Below are 20,049 nucleotides of genomic sequence, written 5' to 3'. Positions count from 1 at the left end.
TCAGACGGATGTTGGCTCGGACTTGTTTTGCATACACACGGTCGCACAAAATTGTCGCAAAATCTGATCGTTCTGGACGCGGTAACGTAAAACATGTACTTCGGGACTATAAACAAGACAGTAGCCAATAGCTTTTGTCTCTTAATTTATTCTGAGCATGCGTGGCACTTTGTGCGTCGGAATTGTCCACACACGGTCGGAATTTACGCAAACAGATTTTGTTGTTGGAAAATTTTATAGCCTGCTCTCAAGCTTTGTGTGTCAGAAATTCCGAAAGAAAAAGTCAGATGGAGCCCACACACGGTCGGAATTTCCGACAACAAGCTCCGATCGCACATATTCTGTCGGAAAGTCCGACCGTGTGTACAGGGCATAAATCTTCCCCACTCTTGGCTGGACATACACTTTACATACAAGCACTAAATTAATTTTTGATTGCAGCTAGTGTAAGTTTGTCTCAATATCAGCCTGCTATAATCCTCGGTACAGCAGAAATCAGACTAGAAGAGGAAGGGGCCACATTAACTATTGTACTCCCTCCTCATTGGTCTACCTCTCCACAAGTTATCCCCTCTTCAGTCTATCATGAATGCTGCTGCCAGACTCATCCACCTTACCGACTGTTCAGAGTCTGCCACCCCTCTGTGCCAATCCCTACAATGGCTTCCCATTGCCCAACAAATAAAATTCATAACACAAACAATAGCATACAAAGCCATTCACAACTCTGCCCCGAGCTACATCACCAATCTTGTCTCCAAATATTTAGCTCCTTTGTCTCCTCCTCCCATGCTCATATCCAGGATTTCTCCAGAGCCTCTTCCATCCTCTCGATCTCATTACCCAAATCTGTCCGGTTATCTCCTACTCTGTCCACTTTTAGGCATTTCCTGAAAACTCATCTCTTCAGGGAGGCCCATCCTGCCTTCAGCTAACAACTGAATCTTCTACTTCCCTCATCAGTTCATCCCTCACAGTTACTACCTTTTGTTTCACAAGCTCCTCCCTATTAGATTGTAAGCTTGCAGGAGCAGGGCCCTCCTAACCCTCTTGTATTGAATTGTATTGTTGCTGTATTGTCTTCCTTTATATTGTAAAGCGCTGTGCAAACTGTTGACGCTATATAAATCCTGTTTAATATAATAATAACATTAGAGGAAGTGGACTCTCTAGGATTCAAGCAGGCTCTGTAGCATGCATATGTACTGTAAGGAATCATACTGGTAGGAGGAGAGAGAAAAAAGTGAGCAGACTGTCAACTTCATCAAGCAAGTTAGGGGTGTTTTTTGACCTAGGTACCCCAGCATTACAATCTTGGCTGCATAGAATTCCTTTGGGTTGTTAAATGTATTTAGCTGTACCTGAAGCTTAGCTTTAATCTGTTGTAAACTTCATTTTTTTTTAGAAGTAATCTTCTTTTAGCAGATTGGATCAGACTGGATACCAGCAAGTGTCAACGGAAACATGTCCGTTGACACTGCCGCTCCATAGAGGAGACTGGAGGGTCTGATCAGGTTCCGCCTAAAAAGCTCACAGGAGCTAGTGTGAAATGGGCCTAAACTGGCCTAAAGTATGTGTGGGCTCTGTATGCCTATCGTAGTGATTCTTAACCTCACTGGTGAAGGTCATTAATGTAAAAGGTGCAAAATTATCTGTACAACACCATAAATGTACAATGTAAATACAGGTAATCAAAATAAGTAACCAAAAATAAAGAATATAATGCAATATAGGTCAGTAAATAAAATATATTCAAAGATTCTTCTTACAATGGAGTTTGGCCTCTTAGAATCTAGAAACACATTTGTTACACTGAAAGTCCCTAATTCAGGATCTGTCTATTCGATTCTGAGAATCTCTTGAGCTTTTCACCCCTTCAAAAAAGAATTCCCCCCTCCTAGTACAAAATCTCTACCCCTCAAATCTGCCCTCTGAGCACAGATTCTCTTCCCCCACTCCAAATCCCCCCTCCCACTACAAATTTTTCCAAATTCCCCATCCTGGCACAAATCCCCCCAAATTTCCCCTCCTAGCACATATCCCACCAATCATTCCAGCTAGCACAAATACCCCCACCCCCCAAAAAAAAGATCCTCTTAGCACAAATCCCCTCTCTCCTAACATATTACCTTTTGTAGCCCAAACCCCCCAAAATTCTCCCTCCTAGCACAAAGCTTCCTTCTCCCTCCTAACACAAATCCACTCAAATTACCACTCTTACCACACCCCCATGCTATTTCCCTTCCTCCAACAATTCTCATCCCCTGCTTTCCCCCAAACCCCCCCCCCCACCAACCTCCTTGTGGTTCCCCCGCCTCACATAGTACCTCAGTGCCCAGGGCAGCCGCCCCTCCTGCCCACCCCTTGTCCCGGACCTGCATGCAACTGTTTGCTGGTGTACTGATAATACGGAAAGTAACTTCGAATTAGGGTTCAATAGATATGTTTCTCTAAACAGCAAAGCTGTTTATGGATATCTTTTCATCAGTGTCCATCATGACTACTCCATTGGCTCTTTAAAAAAGACTGACAGCTCATATCAATGACAGAAAATCAGAGAAAAAGAGAAGATAGTGACAACTGTCTAAAGAGGATCTACCTAACTTTGGAGAGATTTCTTCACTTCTTATTGTGTCTTCAGGACAGGACGCGGGAGGAAATATCATAAATATAGATTATACATTGCAAAAAAAAAACAAAACACTTTTTTAACTTAAAAAATGTTTTTGGCTTTAGATACACTTGAACATGTCTTGATAATGATTGTGGATGCATTTTTGTTTGTTGTGACTGTCTTCAATGTTTCCATTCGCCATCAAACACCCATTTAGAGGTGAAAAAGAATTACCTTGGGGGTCTAATAGCTTGAAAACTAACAATCACGCCAGGACCATGCTGTGAAAGTCACAAGAACAGGCAGAAAGGAAAGTAATAAAAATGACATGCTGCACTCATTGGGATTGAGGGGGGGGGTGGGAGTTATTAAAGGACAAGTTCACTAAAAGTTAACCTAGAAAATGTGTTTCTCCACCAAAGCTGTTTTTAATAGATTGAGGAAGGCCATTCAGATAGAGAAGCCTGTAACCTGACCATGTGACAGTGACAATCGATGTCTCAAATGGGGGTTCATAGCCTGGTGTAATCTAGGTGAGGTGTGACTTGTAGTATAAACAGGACGTTCTATCACTCATAATGGCTGAACAGAGAAGTAGGGGAGTGAATGGAAGATAGGCCTGGGCAACCGTGGAGGTTTGCATCAACATGAACCAGCTGTGTTGCCCTACACGGGAAAAGCAAAAATACACTTTAAAGCATATTAAGTTTTTGTTGCTATGTCCCTTTGGGGGATATTTCCCCAGACTTCCTGTTCTGTCACCAGCACAAAAAAAGGGACAGGATATCCCACTGCAGACAGCTGTCAGGAAAACAGAAGATGAGGGAAATATTAAAATGGGTACATCCTACCTGACAGTTGTTAAAAAGTGAGATTTTCTCTCATTTTTGTCTTGTCACATTAGGATTCATTTTAAATTTACTGATCTTGTAATGTGAAGCTGTACCTTTCACCCTGGAAGAATAGACCTTTCACACACGTTTATACATTTTGTATAGATACATTCATAAGCATTAGTTGTTAAGGATGCTGTAAATTGCATTACGCATGACTGTCAGTTACAATCTGATTATGGTAATTCCAGCATTCCAACTATTTTGTATGTATAGGGGTTTCCTGTGTGCCCAGATCACCCATGGCAACTAGTAAAACATGAAAAAATGAGAAGAGCTAAACATAATGCAGCAAGGTGGTGAAATATATGATGGTATACAAAAGCATGGCTCAATACATCAGGGAAATAAAAAAGACAGGAAATAAGTTAGAAAATATGAAAGCACTAGATTTTGGGAATTTTTCAATGTACTGGTAAATAATTTCAATTAGTTGATAGTTTGATAGTTTCAATAAAGGATCAGAAGATTTCAATCACAGTTGATTTTTTTTTTTTAATTCTGTTTATTAAAGTTTTAAAGACAAATAAACATACAGTGAAAAAGGAGTGATCCCGGCACAACACCGGTCACTCCACGACCAACATGGTCAACTTGGACATAACATTTCAATCTACCTAACATAGGTATCTAACTGGAACCCCCCCCCCAACTTCCCAGACCACAGTTCACCACAATTCAGAACAAGAATTTCCTGTCACATCACAGAAAAATAACAGTTGATTTTAAGGCAAACATCTAAATACACAGATTAAGTATTGGGATTTTGGGATTTTACAGGTAAACCATGAATCCTAAATTCTTACTCTTATATCACAGGGCACAGAGGACTTGATAGTTATGACTACCTGGGATTTACTAAAGACCTAAGCATGAGGAGTCAGCAACATGCCTGAAAGAGAACGGAGGAACCTAAGTCCAAGGCCGCCTGCAAGACCTTCTGTCCAAGACCATCTACTTGGTAGAACTTAGTAAACATGTGAAAAGAAGACCAGGTTGCAACTTTACAAACTTGAACAACAAAAGCTCAATGCTGAAGTGTCCAGGAAGCACTGACATTCTTGGTGGCATAGGCCATAACCAGAAAAGGAGGAACCTTGCCCTTGATACACTGGGCCTGAAAAATGAGCTGGTGAATCCACCAAGAAATAAAGGATCAAGGATCAACCAAACCCTTATGAGGATCCTCAGACATAACAAAGAGGAAGTCAGACTCTTGAAGTAAAGCTGTAGACCTAAATTAAACTCAAACAGCAAGGACAACATCCAAAGAGTGAAGCACTTTTTCATTAGGATGTTTAGGATAAGAGCAAAAAGATGACAAGATAATGTCCCGACTCAAGTGGAACAAAGAAACCACCTTAGGCTGTTTTTTTTTTTCGTTCCACCCAGCAGGCTGCACGAAAAAAAAAGGAGTACTAACTAAACAATGTTACTGTGGCAATCTCCCCCGGTGTGCCTTTGTGTTCTGACAAGGGGACTGCTCTCCTCCTGTCAGAATACACTGATCAGGGATCGCAGCCTTCGCTGCCAGCGCTGATCGGATGTTGGTTTTCGAGAATGTCCCTTCAACAGTCGGAAGGACAACTGTACACACTGACCGAATATCGGCCGATTCCTGTTGATCTGGCAGATACTGGTTGATATTTGACCCATGTTTATTTAGCTTTAGGTAGGCAAGAGGAATGAAACTTCAACACCCACCACCTTATCCTGGTAAAACAAAAAGGCAAAGTTCCTTGAAGGAAAATGCAGCAAACTCTGACACACTGCAAGTTGAGGTAATGGCCATTAAAAAGACAATATGTTGCGTAAGTAATGACAAGGGAACCTCTTGAAGAGGTTCAAACGGAGAAAGCTGCAAAACAGACAGGACCAACTGAAGGTTCCATGAAGGCGGGAAGGCGGGGAGGCGGGGGGCGGGGGGGGGGCAGGCAGAACCTTCCATGTGACACCTTGAAAAAAAGGTCTTAATCAAGGAACAAAGCGATAGGTCTCTAAAACAAAACAGCCAAGGTCAATGTCTGTCCCTTGATGGTACTTAAAGCCTTAGACACTTCCACACCAGACTGGAGAAAAGCCAAAATGCATTTCACAACATACTGCCAAGAATGAAATTTGAACGAGCCTCACACCAGGCAAAAAAAGCTTTCCATGAATGATGGTACACCTTACAGGAGGTTGGCATTCTAGCCTTGAAGAGGGTAGGGTTTACAGAATCAGAAACATATCTGGCCCTCAGGACTTGGGTTTCAACAGCCATGCAGCCAAAGCCAGCGCTCATAAAGTAGGATGGAACATTGGATTCATCTACAGCAAATAAGGGCGATCTAGAAAAGCCCACAGCAAGAGATTTCAAATGTCAGCGTTTTTCTTGCCCAAAAATTCTGTGAGCAAAATCACTGGAATGCCCTCCATCTTTAACTTGCACAACAGATAAAGAAGAAGCTGAAGTGGAGGGAAAGCATAAATCAGGAAAAACTGATCCCACTGAGTCACCAGGCCATTCACTGCAAACACCAGTGGATCCCTGATTCAGGATACAAACCTGTCCAGGGTATTGTTGAAACTGGATGCCAAGAGGTCCCTCAATGCAGATAAAGCTCTATGCATACCTATAGGTGAAGGGCCAGGTTCAGCTGCTGATGGCTGAGAAAGTTCACCTGCCAATTTTCCATGTCAGAATTTTTAATGCTAGAGAGGGTCAGAACATGAGGCTCTCTCCAAGATAAGATCAGGCCTGCTTTCTCCTGACCAACATGACTTCTTATACCTCCTTAAGCCCAGGTTCACACTGATGCGGTGTGATGTGGTGAGATTTTACATGCGTTTTGGAGTGCCAATGCAGTGTGATTTTGCAGTGCGATTTGTGCTTTTCAGATACAATTCTCACAGGCTATAGAGCTTAAAATCACACCGCTCTGCACTAAACTTGCACTGGACCCTTTTTTTTAACAGCACCAGAATCGAACTTGGCATGCGAAGTTATGCGTTCTGGAAGGCATCAGAACCACATAAGATTTGCATAAGTGTGAATCGGGACTGATAGAGGTTCTCCAGATTACTCAAAGGCTGCAGAGCCAATCCTACCAGAAAGAAGGGTGACATAAGGGGGCCTCTAACCTCTTATCAGTGACATCTTTAACCACTTCAAGACCAGACTTTTTAACCCCCTTACAGTCCAGGCCTTTTTTCAGTTTTCTGCAGTCACACTTTGAATGACAATTACTCAGTCATGCAACACTGTAACCAAATCAATGTTATATCAGATACGGCTTTCTTTTGGTGTTATTTAATCACCAGTATTTTTTTCACTTTTTACTACATAAATGAAAAAAAAACAGAAAATTTAAAAAAAATGTCTTTGTTTCTGGTTTAAAAGTTTGGAAATAAGCATTTTCTTCACACATTTAGGCCAACATGGATTTTTCTATATTTCTTTGGTGAAAAAAATAAATAGGTGTATATTATTTAGTCTGCAGTAATGTTATAAAGTCTACAAATTGTAATATATATATATAGATATATATCTATATATCTATAGACATATAGATATATATAGATCTATATATATCTATATATAGTATATAGATCTCTCTCTCTCTCTCTCTCTCTCTCTCTCTCTCTCGCTCGCTCTCTCTCTCTCTATATATATATATATATATATATATATCAAAATGGATCAATCCTGATGTACTGAATGCCTTACCCCTAGAATGCAAATGCAAGGTCAATATGAATACCACCAAAGTTACCGTATTTGGAAAGTAGACAGTACAAGGTACTTAGTAAATACGTATTCTGCTACTCCTCCTGAGTATGGAGACACAACATGTGTGCGCCATTTTTACAGCCTAACCACATAGAGAGACCCAAAATCCGAGGAGTACTTTCCGGCTTTCAAGAAGCATCTAATTTCCTGACTACTTATTTCTTGAGTCCCTGAAGTGCCAGGACAGGAGAAACACCTACAAAATGACCCAATTTTGGAAGGTAAACACCCCAAGGTATTTTCTGAAAGGCATAGTAAGTCTTTTAAAAATGTAATTTCTTTGGCACAAGTTTTTGTAAAATGTAGGAAAGAAAATGAAAATGTATTTTTTTACACAAAGTTTTAAAGTAATAAAATATTTCTAAAACACAGATAAGGCATACTTAGAATTATACCCCAAAATAAATTCTACTAATCCTCCCATGTATGGGCATATCACATGTGTGAGACTACTTCACAACCTAGCCACGTAGACCAGAAAGTACGCATCTAATTTCCTGACTACCTATCACATTTTAAGGCCCTGGAGCACGAGGACAGCAGAAACACCCACAAAATGACAACATGTGTGAAAACAAACACCCCAAAGAAGTATGGTGAGTCCTTTGAAGACTTAATTTTCCACAAGATTTTAGAAAATGCCAAATGAAACGAAAATGTATTCATTTACACATAGTTGTTAATTATTAATATATACTTAGAATTATACCCCAAAACACATTCTGCTATTCTTTGCGAGTATGGGGATACCACATGTGGCTTTTTCACAGCCTAGACCCACAGAGAGGCCCAAAATCCAAGGAGCTCCTTCAGGAGTTCTAGAGGCATAAATTACTCATCTAATTTCCTGACTACCTATCACATTTATAGACACTGTGACTGGCCGTACTATTAGGGCTTATTCACAGTTGGGGTTGGGGAGCAGTAAAACATCATAGGTGAGCTGTGGTTTTGACACCCCCTAACCACTTCCCACTTCCCTCTTTAGCTGCAGAGCCAATGATCGGAGGTGTAAGCATGCCATGGCTACAATGCTTTGCTTCACAGCAGTGGCAGGAATTATACCCCTGTCACTTTCTGTGGTAACAGCTTCCATCAATCACAACTCATTGAAGAGAATAGCAGTGCTTGTGCAGGGTCCAAGGGGTTAAAGCAGGTGTTGAGGAGGCCATACCACACCTCCTCACCTCCTGTCAAATGCTCTCTGAAGAGCAATCCATGCACCACACATGTGAACAAGGCATTATGAAGACACTGAGACTGGTGTGGTGGTGATTTGGGACACTGGTACTGGTCGCACTTTTAGGACACGTTCACGCGTAAGGTTGGGGGCAGTAAAAACGTGCAGTTGAGCCACGCTTTTACCACCCCCAACCACTGCCCCTTTTATCTGCAGAGGCAGTGGCTAGGGGTGCACACATGCTGCGGCTGGCAGAAATTATACCCCCTGTTGCTTTCAGCAGGCATAGTTCCGCTGATCGCAAGTGAATGCGGACACTTGTGCACAGTCCAAGGGGTTAAAGCAGGTGGTGAGGAGGTGATACAATCAAAGCCGGCCCTACCATGGGTCCCAGTGGGTCCATTGGACCCAGGCAGCACTTTGAGAGGGGCAGCAAATTGAACCACGGCCGCCTCTCTGTCAGGGAAGACCAGCCAGTACTCAAGATGGCCGAAGGAGAAGTCGACCTGTGACCTCAGCCTGTCAGGGAAGACTAGCCAGTACTCAAGATGGCCGAAGGAGAGGTCGACCTGTGACCTCAGCCTGTCAGGGAAGACCAGCCAGTACTCAAGATGGCCGACGGAGAAGTCGACCTGTGACCTCAGCCTCTGTTAGAACACCTTCGGTTCACCTATGTGCACATTACCAAGAGGCTATTTAAACTTGGTCTGTGCTTGCATCCAGTGCTGTCCGTTCTACAGCGTTCCCGTGTGTTCCTGCCTCCTTTAACCGTGATACCTGCACCTGTTTACCGACCCGGCTTGCCTCTGACTCTGCTACCTGCTGCCTGCATCCGACCCGGCTTGTTCTGACTCCGCATCTGCCTGCTCCTTCTACTACCACGCTGCCAGCCCGTTGCCGACCCTGCCTGCATCCAGACTACGCACCTGCCTCCGCTTCTGCTCCTGACGTTCCCGCCAGTGTTTGACCCGGCTTGCCCGACCCGCATCTTCCGCTCATTGGAGAACCCTGCTCCAGCACTGTGCCACCTGCCGCTGTTCTACATTACAGTGAAGACGAACTGTTTGGCACTTGTGCGACTCTGCCTATCCCTGTCTATATCCCTGTCTATATACTGCCCTAGCCCACCCCTTGGTATTGAACATAATGGTATGTCATATATGTAGCACTAACTCTTGGTGGAGCTGCTGGTTTAAGCAGGCTTGTTACCTTCACTCTCCTTCCCTCTGTTTTACCGGCACCGGGTCTAGGGGTTCCGTTGAGTTTACCTCTGGACGATACACGCACCAACACTTGAGTACGTTTTCAATGCTTTATTGAACAATTTACTAAGGAAATAGCAGGAAAGAGGCAGAAGGGAAACTGCAGAAGTAACTCAAATATCTTCTCATAAGGTTCTTGACAAGTGTCCTGGTAGAATTTGAATATTATAATAGGATGCGCTCCCCTCGTGGGTCACACTCCTTGCTCGCCTGGATAGGCCTCTCTCACTTGCCTAGCAGCCAGTACGTAGCACGAACAAAAGTCTCTGCCACAGACTTGTTTGGGGATAACCCGGTACGATCCTCTGCCACAAGATGTATTGGGTTTTCTGCAATGAACGTCAGTCACAGTGCTTGAACCTTTAAGCCAACCCGGCAACACTATGCTGTATAGTTACTTTTAGGATACGTCCTCCAACCGAGTCACCAGGCCCCTCTGCAGACCAGCACGCTGCGTGGTCCTTCCATGACGGGTCCTCCCCTGGGATCTCCTCGGTTGTCCAGCTTCCTCCCTTTGGATAGACAGCTCAGGATCATTCCTCGGCTGCTGTGGTAGGCCCCAGACAAGCTTCTGAGCCCACCCCTGCGCCGCAGGCCTCCGGAACGGAGGCCCACGAGATTGCTTCTCTAATGCATACCTGTCGGCCAGGAGGGCCAGCAGGTGGCTGTGAAACGAACCCCAAAATATGGCGCCTGTCCCTTTAATACCCTCACCCAGCATGCAACTCGGAGGACCACCTCCACCGAGTTGTCTCCGGGACAGAAGAGCATCCATATGCTTCGACACGTTGCCTTTCCAACACTGACCAGTGATAACAGTGACACCCACCGGTCAGTCTGGAAACACATACAATGTCAGCCAAGCTGGGACAGAGGCAAACTTAACCTATTTAACGAACAAGTTACTAAATTTACCTAACATATGGTAGATCGCAAATCTACCAGCGCTACATATAATTTTGCACATAGACAAAGTGCTGTTGCATGTAAATCTTCCTGATAAATGTAATTTTAGTTGTAATTATCATGATATAAAATAATGGATGTGGGGGGCTTTTGGTGGGCATGATTTTTTTTTGGGGGGGGGGGTGAGAGGGCAGCATTTCATTCTGGGACTCAGGCAGCACAATGTCTTGGGCCAGGTCTGGATACAATGCCTGCTCTCCACCTGTAAAATGCTCTATGAAGAGCAATCTGAACACCTATTGCCAGGGCTTTTTTTCAGCGGGAACGTGGGGGAATGCAGTTCCGGCACCTCCAGCACTGAATGTATCTAATGGCAAGGGGTGCTGGGGGTGTGCTGCAGGGTCTACTGATGCTGGCTGCTGGAAGATCTGTTGTTGCTGGAGGGGATCTGTTTTTGTGTGGTGGCCTATTGTGGCTGGGGAGGACTATTGTTGCTGGTGGGGGATCTAGTGTTGCTGGGGGAGATTATGTTGCTGGGGGGGGGTCAACTACTGCTGGAAGGGATCTACTGTTAAAGGAGGGGTCTATTGTTTCTGGCTGCTGGAGAGTCTATTGATGCTGGTCACTGGGAGATCTCGTCTTGCTGCCGGGGGTCTATTGTTGCTGGGATGATATTTTGTTGCAGAGGTTCTATGTTGCTGGGGGGGGGGTCTATTGTTGCTGGGGGGTATATTGCTGCTGGCTGCAGGGGATCTATTGTACTGCTTTTCTTGTTATTACCAATTTCCATACAAATTACTTTAGCATAGCATGACATAATCATACTTGGCTCTGTATTCTTTGAATGAGACGGTGCTAGGAGGTGGGTAAGCGGTGGGTAAGCGGTGGAACCAAGAGATGTTGATCGGAGGTGGGTAGGGGGCAGAGACAAGAAGTGACTCAGTAGGTGGGAGTTCCCGCACCTATTCTCTGAGAAAAATAAGCCCTGCCTATTGCTCTTCAGAAAGCACCACACATCTGAATGAGGCCTTATGGTGACACTGGGAAAGGTGTGGTGGTGATTGCGAACACTGCAACTGGGTGCACTGGTCACATTGGCGGTGATCATGTACAATGGCTGGCTGCCCTGATGGCACTGTATGTCATTGTAGCCTGTCATAGTCTCTGATTACTGCCATAGCAGTACAATGTCACCATAGTGTCACTATACATGCCCTGATGACAGTAAGTAAAAAAAAAAAATTGCTGGGCTGTGGAGGGAGCAAGAGCACCTGGTTCAGGCTCTCAGCGGCTGATCTTTCCCCAGCCTGGACCGGCTCAGAAAACGGGTCACAGGAGTGCCGAACAAATTGCATTCCTGTAAACCACAGATATACAGCCAAACGAGCTTTGGCTTTACTTCTCCTTTAATTGGTTCTGTACCTGGTCATGTGATCTGCCATGTCTGAGGGACACAGCAATTTTCAGACTCACCGGTGTGCTCTGTATGAGCTACTGATGAGGAGGACATATGGGTACATCCTCCTGCATCGGGGCTGGACCAGTACCAACCACTGGGACCATCAGGGTCCTATTTAAGTTGGAAACAGCTGGGTAAACAACTAGAGAACCCTATTACTTGTAGAATTTTTCTTCCATGGGTTAATGGTGAGCAAAATGCTTTGGTGGTGAAAAACACCTTCTCCAGATGAATCAATTAGTATACATCACTTCTTTAAAGTGAGGGTGTACTGGAAAGGACACAAGATTTCTAAATTGAATGGGTTGTTTTACAAAGTGCGGGTTCCCTTTTAAAGCTGGAATCACACATTTCCATGCACAGCAAAGCTTGTTAAAAGCATGATACTATGGTGCACAACAAAGCGCTGTATATGTCACCTCAACACACATATGCAGTGTAAACCAACCAGCACCTGCACTTCAGCGTACCACAGGGCATGCATGTGTTAATGGTGCACTGCCTTGCCCAAAGAATGCGCATGTACTTTTTCTATGTTGAGGCCTAGTTACATATTCAAAGTGAAAAAACCCATATTAAAGGTTATAATGGTGATCATGGTAGTTAACTACGGTATGTAGATGCTGCCTGGAACTCACAAAATACATGTGGTTAAATAAACATAATGGAAAATATAAAATACATAACGGTCAATATATGCTATCTGTCACATGCCTGAGATGTTCTGCTAATAAGCATGTACAGTACTCAGAGATCTAGCCACTGAAAATGTGTCTCAAAGGTCCTCATCCGCATTTATATCAACAACTGCAGATCATTCGTAAGCGTCTTAAGGACTGACACATCAGCTTGATATGACATTAGCATGGCCAGTCAATCACTGGAGTCCATGCCATGCTACAGAAACATCACCTGCCACATTTCATATGAGTGCTATGCTAAGCTGTACCATTGTTATAGGCAGAGGCGTAGCTTGAAGCTTGTGGGCCCCGATGCAAGAGTTGACATGGCCCCCCCCCCCCCCCCCCACTACCACCCACCACTTCCACTGTGCTTGCAGATACACCCACCGCACACCAAGATACTCAAAGTGGCTTAAGAGATTTGCGTTCCCAGAGTTCGTCCTTACATCAGAGGACAGGGATCACAGCTGAAGAATCAGAGGACAGGGATCACCACTGGAGAGTCAGAGGACAGGGACACCTAGCAGGTCACTTGGCAGAGCTTCTTTCCCATCCCAGCACTGTATGCAGCCCCCCCCCCCACTACACAGGGGTGGAATCACATTCCTTTACACACAGTCTATCAGCCCCCACAGGGTGTATCTGGCTTTTATGTTGCCGTTCTGACCTGTGAAATTCTCTGGTCGGAACGGCAGTGTAGTTGCAGTAGGCAGATACACCCTGTGAAGATCGTGACTGACTGGCTGTGTTGTAAAGGAACGTGATTTCAGCCCTGCGGAGGAGGAGCAGTATAGAGTGCCATAATGGGAAAGGAGCTCAGCAGCCGGGCATAGCATCCAGGGTGGAGGGGGTGGTCAGGGGGCTTTGGGGGGTGTAACTTAGATCTGGGGGGAGGGCAAAGCCATGTGACACAAAATCTGGAGCCTGCAGCTCCTCAGGGCCCCCTTAGGAGGTGTTAAGGGATTTGTTTTAGCAATTTCTGAAGGTTTCTTTGTCAGTGTTGGCAGGTGTTGGGTGTCTTTTCCCCAGTTGTCAAGGAAGTAGGGTAAGCAAACATCTCTGGGTGGGGGGTACAAAGAATCTCAGCTGGTGACTAGGAGACACTGAGCAGTGTCTTACCTCACCAGTAACTTCCATCCTATCGTGGCTACAGGACGACACTCTTCTCCTCTTAACTCACTGAGCTTGGTTACCATTCCATGGTGCCAGCACACAGTACAGACACTTCCCCATCCTGGGCTGTTCTCACCCCTGCTCCTCTCCATTCAGGAAAAGGCTTGCAGCTTCTCCCCAGCCAATGAGAACAGAGGGGTGTGGACTGTGGAAGGCAAAGTGGAAGCCCAGTATTGGAGCGTGGCTGTGGGGCCCTAGGGCAGATCGAAACTGGACTTTGTGGAGGATATGATAATAGGACAGGGAGGCTGCAGGGGCCCCCTGGAGCTAGGGGCAGGGTTGCGATTGTGACCCCTGCAACCCCTTATTCTACGTCCATGGTTGTAGGTCACCTGTGCAGAGCGATTCTGAAGCTAAAAATGACCATTGAATAAATATATCCTTAAATAAACACTGTACATAACCAATGACTTAACATTAGCTGAGTGAATGACAAGGTGACCTATGCGGGGAAAATATTCCCATCTGCATTTTGTCTTCATTGAAAATTTACTTGCCCAGTATATAAACTGATGTCAGACAAAAGGGAAACAACTTTGCAAACTCTAATGTCAAAGATCTCCATAACCTGGAAAGTTATGACAGATACATTGAAGACAGATGATATAAAGGCTCTCAGACACAGATGTAGCTTGGTTTATACATGAGTCAGCATAATGAAAGAAATGGTAAAGCAGGCCATAGACATTAAAGTGAAATTGGACATGCACACACTCTGCATTTATTTCACAGTCTTTCCTGGGCCAGTTCCTCTGCTATACAGGGTCACTTTGGTTACAGTTTAGGGCAGTGGAGGAAAAAGCGGACAGATATTTCTTGCATGGGGTGCAAACAATTGTAGCCGGGCAAGCTTTTCTAACCCCACTAATATTTTTTTTTTCACAAATTCACAAACGGAGCAGAGAGTAAAAAAGTATGTGATATTTACCACCAGGGTTTTGCTGACGGTATCACATGCAGTATTTGTCAAAAAACAGGTGGGGGTTGAGGGAACAAATAGCTGGTTGCTAAGGAGCGGGCCGGGAAGCCGGCCTCGGCGTCCTTCACAACAGATGACTCATCATCTGTCAGCGGTTCCCCGCTGACAGTTGAATGTAAAAGAAAAACCCAACAATTAAAAATGATTAAAAAAAAGTGTCAAATGTCAAAATGTAAAAAAAAAAAAAAAGGCGTGCCCACCCTCAAAATCCATACCAGACCCTTATCCAGGCATGCAGCCTTGCAGGTCTGAAAAAGTGGGGGGAGCCCCCCCGAACCATACCAGGCTAAATGCCCTCAACATGGGGGGCGGGGGGGGGTGAGTACTTTGATTGACGATGGATTTACATTGCGGGGACACTGTTTTTTTATTTTTTAATAAAGGAATTGTCAAAAACTGTCTCTGTGTTTTTATTACTCTTTGACACTTTTCTGGTAAATAGTAATAAACTTTGTACCAAATACTCATTCACATGGGGGGCAGTATCTGGGGGCTTCCAGGTTCTGATAAGCCCCCTGTCCACAGAGCCCCACAACCACCAGCCACGGTTGTGGGGGTGAGGCCCTTGTCCCCATCAACATGGGGACAAGGTGCTTTGGGTTGGGAGGGGCAGAGCTCCAACCCCCCCATGTTGAGGGCATGTGGCCTGGTATGGTACGTGGTGGGCGGTCGCATGCCCCCCCCCTTTCCTGACCTGCCAGGCTGCATGCTCGGAAATGGATCTGGTATGGATTTTGCTAGGGACCCCACACTACTTTTTTTTAATTTTGGCATGGGGTTCCCCTTAAAATCCATACCAGACCCGAAGGGCCTGGTATGCATTGGGGGGAAACCCCACGTTTTTTGTTTTTTTTTCATCATTTTAATTGTTTGCTGACAACCAGGTGACAGCTGATGAGCCATCCTTTGTAATGGATACGGCGGCCGGCTTCCTGGCCTGCTCCTTAGCAATCAGCTCAATGCGGTAAATTACCGCATTAAATAATGCAGTAATTGCCACTAAACTGGACAAATGCTGCATTCGGTATTTAACACAAAATTCTTATTGAATTGAACACTTGTTACCGCATGCGGTATTTTAGCATATTTTATGAGCCGTTGTTTAACTCTTATGCCACGTACACACGGTCGGACTTTCTGACGGGAAATGTTGGATGTGAGCTTGTTGGCGGAAAGTCTGACCGTGTGTATGCTCCATCGAACATTTGTTGGCGGACTTTCTGCCAACAAATGTTTGCTAGCAGGTTCTCAAATTTTCCACCCAAAAAATGTATTTTCAGACTTTTCGATCGTGTGTACACAAGTCCGTCGCACAAAAGTTCACGCATGCTCGAAATCAAGTACGGGTTAGAGTCGCTCAGTCTTGTAAAACTAGCGTTTGTAATGGAGATATCACATGACTATTGAACTTCCTTTTTATCGGCTCGTCAAACGTCTTGTACGTCACCACGTTCCGACGTTCATAATTGTTGGCCAACATTTATGTGACCATGTGTATGCAAGACAAGTTGGAGCCAACAGACTTCAAACAAAAATCCACGGTTTTGTTGTCGGAAAGTCCGATCGTGTGTACGGGGCATAAGGCTGCATTCACAATTGAGCATTTTTAGCTCATAAAACGCTCGTAAAATGCCAGAAAAAACGCTTGAAATACGCCCAACAAGCAAAATCCCATTAATTTCAATGACACCTGTGTGTCACATCTGAACGTTTTGTCACCTGAAGCAAAGCGCCTAAAAAATGCCCTAAGCTCAAAAAAAACCATGAGCTTCTTTGGGGCAGATTACAAGCGTTTTTCTGCCTTTTACATTGGTAACCCAAACAAAATCGTGGCAAAAACGTGGCAAAAATCGCTGTAAAAATGCGATTTTTAAGTGCTTAGGTGTGAATGCAGCCTTAATGAATTGACCCCTAGGTCATTACCAAATCTGGCCAAAAAAGGAAAGATCATCAGACCGTCATCTAACATCTATGGCCACCTAAAGTCTATCTAAGGCCGAATCGTGTTTTTGTTTTGGATAGAGTAGAGAATAAAAAAAAAACTTTCACATTTTGTTTTTACCATCTGTGTACCATTGGGGAAATTTCCCTTATTTTTGTTATATAACCACAACAGGCAAAGTGGACACAACAAGGAGATGCTTCCCAGTCACATCTGAGCAGGTTGACATGTGTTTCCAGCAACGCTTCAATGCTCAACCGCAGATGTCCATGTTATTTTATTGTGCCCTTTCACATCTGAGCATTGTGCTGTCACTTGATGCCCTCAAAATGAGCACCTTTGGCGTGCGATCACATGTTTTTGGCCCCAATAGACTTCATTAGGAGCTCCTGAAAAATGCACATTTTTGCATGCTTTTTTACCCAACAATCTTTCTCCAGTAATAACTCCAAATTTTGGGTTTTTCCTCACTTCCAGTCCTAGTGACGGTGGTTATCAGGACAAATAAAAAGAAGGAATCCCCCAGCGGAGACACGCTGAGCATTAAAAACTTGACAGGGGTTCTAATCCCTTCCCAGTCCATCCAAACTTCCAAAAAAAAAAGTTTTGGCTTTAGATACACTTTAAGCTTAGCATGTATCAATCTACAACCAATATTCTCAGGTATATTTGTAAATGTATCCAGAAAAAGGTATATTTGCAAATGTATCTAGAAAAAAACATATGAGCGACATTATCCTTCAGCTATTGTAGTGAAAGAAAATAGGTCCACCAGTGGCAAGTTGTAACATTTTTCTTGGATTCAGCTGTCCCTAATACAATGCTCACACCCAAACTACTACCTTTATCTCAGAAGTCTTCAGTTCTGAGAAGGTTGTGAAACTTACATATTACATTACACATTTACCCATACTGTGGGGTTGATTTACTAAAGACAGATAGACTGCAGTTGCCCTCTGCAAGTGCAGTTGCTCCAGAGCTTAGTAAATGAGGTAAAGCTTCACTTTGTAAAGAGTACCCAATCACGTGCGAGGAAAATAAAAAAACAGCATTTTTTCTGCACATGATTGGATGATGGAAGTCAACAGAGCTTCTGCTCATTTACTAAGCTCTGGAGCAACTGCACTTGCAGTTGCTCCAGTGCACAGTCTATTTGCCTTTAGTAAATAAACCCCAATGTGTTCACTTTTTTCTTTATTTACTGGTGCTTGTTGTATAGGGAACTGCCAGATACATTTTCACAGTTTCCAAATAACCTGTGCATTGCATACAGAGCATCCAAATTATTTATGAGATCTCCATATTGGTAACTCAGTAACCATTGGCTGCATGCAAGCATTCATAAGACTGCAAATATGAATTCTGAAGTTATGAGTTGTACTTAAAATCAATTTTCAGATTTTGACACCTGTTTCGCAAATCTTCTCACTGATGAATGTCAGTGCATTGTCTGTGCAGAGGGGCTAACAGCTACAGATCAATATGACAGAGTTGGTTTGCTATAATCAAAATCCTGTGAATATGTCTTAATGAGTTGTAATATATAATGTGAAAGCAATTCACTTTGAAAACTAGAGCGAAGTAAAGTGATAATGTTGTCCATTACAACCAGATTGTATATTTTTTTTGATAGGATTTTGGTGAAACCTGATTAGTTACTATTGTCAACAATTTAATGTTGTCTAAAAACTAGATTACATAATCTGGATTGTGTGAGCAACAGCTTCAGTCTGTTCCTCTTTTCATAAATCATCCCTTCTGTGCATGGTTACATGACTATGGGGTTGATTTACTAAAGGCAAATCCACTTTGCACTACAAGTGCACTTGGAAGTGCAGTCGCTGTAAATCTGAGGGGTAGATCTGAAATGAGGGGAAGCTCTGCTGATTTTATCATCCAATCACGTGAAAACAAAAATGCTGTTTTTTATTTTCCTTGCATGTCCCCCTCGGGTCTACAGTGACTGCACTTTCAGTGCACTTGTAGTGCAAAGTGAATTTGCCTTTAGTAAATAAAACCCTATGAGTGATTAAATTATGTCACTGATTTGATTTGAGGACCATAAGATTGCGCTTTGCAAAGTGCACAGTCTATTTGCCTTTAGTAAATCAACCCTTCAGAATCAGTAGGGATATAACACAAAGCAGTCCTACCTGTTCCCTGCTCCACTGTAATGATGGCCTCTGGAGAGATGCAGACTCCTCTGTCATAGACTGGTAGTTCCTCACAGGCCAGGCTTTCTGGCCAGTTATGGCGATACTTGATCAGTATTGGTTCACAGCCGGTCCTGGCTCTCTCGCACACTGACTTACACGGCTTGATTGGTTCATGCTGGAAATCAATGGTGCAGATGGGTGCATACATGGCGCATAAAAAAAAGAGCAGGTCCTGGCTGCATTTTGTCTCCAGCAAGCCCTCAAACTGTTCAATTGCCAAGATGGCATTAGCCTGGGTGCTGTGATGCAGGTGGTTGGGCATCTTGGTCATGTTCCAGGGCATGGTCTTGCACATGGGAATCCTGACCGGTTCACAAGACGCACCTTGCGCTCTGGGCAAAGCAGCTAATACCCCCAGCATGACCAAGGCAACACCAAAACTCCCTAAAGGGAACATCTTCATTATATATATTAAAGAAACAGTCACTTACGGCTCCACTTGATCCCACAACTTCTTTAAAAACCTTACAAGCAAGTTGTACCTTGAAGCAGAAAACCGTGACTGCTGTCTACTCACATCCAAGTTGGATAAAGTAGCAATATATCAATAAAAGTAGCAAAGTAGTATGAAAAAAAAGAAAGCTCAAGGGTCAAACACTAGAATGAAGTTAAAGGAAAAATTACAATAGATCCATTTGGCTAGGCAGGCAGAGCTGCAATGAAAGTGTCTGTTGTTCTCCTCTCCTGGAGCAGAAGTTTGAAATAAATGCGATTGCAGCTCATGCCTGGCTCCTTTTGAGTCCAGCACTGTCCCTGGGCACACAACCCCTCCCCTCCGCCCTCCCCTGTCTAGATCCTCGCCTGCTGTACATTAGGAATCCTACAAAACTCAGCTTGCACCTATACTTCCGAAAGGATTAGCAAAAATCACATAGGGCTGTGTTTGGAGAACAGTACCCAGCTATTCCAGCACCAGCATAAGCCTTTGTAAACTAAAAGCCATTAGGAAATCTTTGCTACTGCTTTTCAC

General features: G+C 44.0%; 1 protein-coding gene across 1 annotated transcript in view; it reads right to left on the bottom strand.

The window, feature by feature from the left end:
* Positions 1 to 19,832, bottom strand: part of FRZB (frizzled related protein) — a 58,422-nt gene extending 38,590 nt beyond the window's left edge. Inside the window, exon 1 of the mRNA XM_073633736.1 lies at positions 19,017 to 19,832. Coding sequence (XP_073489837.1) covers positions 19,017 to 19,482 — 466 coding nt within the window. The 5' untranslated portion in view covers positions 19,483 to 19,832. The remainder of the gene's footprint in view (positions 1 to 19,016) is intronic.
* Between the last annotated feature and the right edge of the window lie 217 nt (positions 19,833 to 20,049).

The sequence above is a fragment of the Aquarana catesbeiana genome, linkage group LG06, assembly GCF_042186555.1.
Source record: "Aquarana catesbeiana isolate 2022-GZ linkage group LG06, ASM4218655v1, whole genome shotgun sequence".
Classification (NCBI taxonomy): domain Eukaryota; kingdom Metazoa; phylum Chordata; class Amphibia; order Anura; family Ranidae; genus Aquarana; species Aquarana catesbeiana.
Note: the sequence above shows the minus strand (reverse complement) of the source record. Positions and strands in the feature narration are given on the sequence as shown.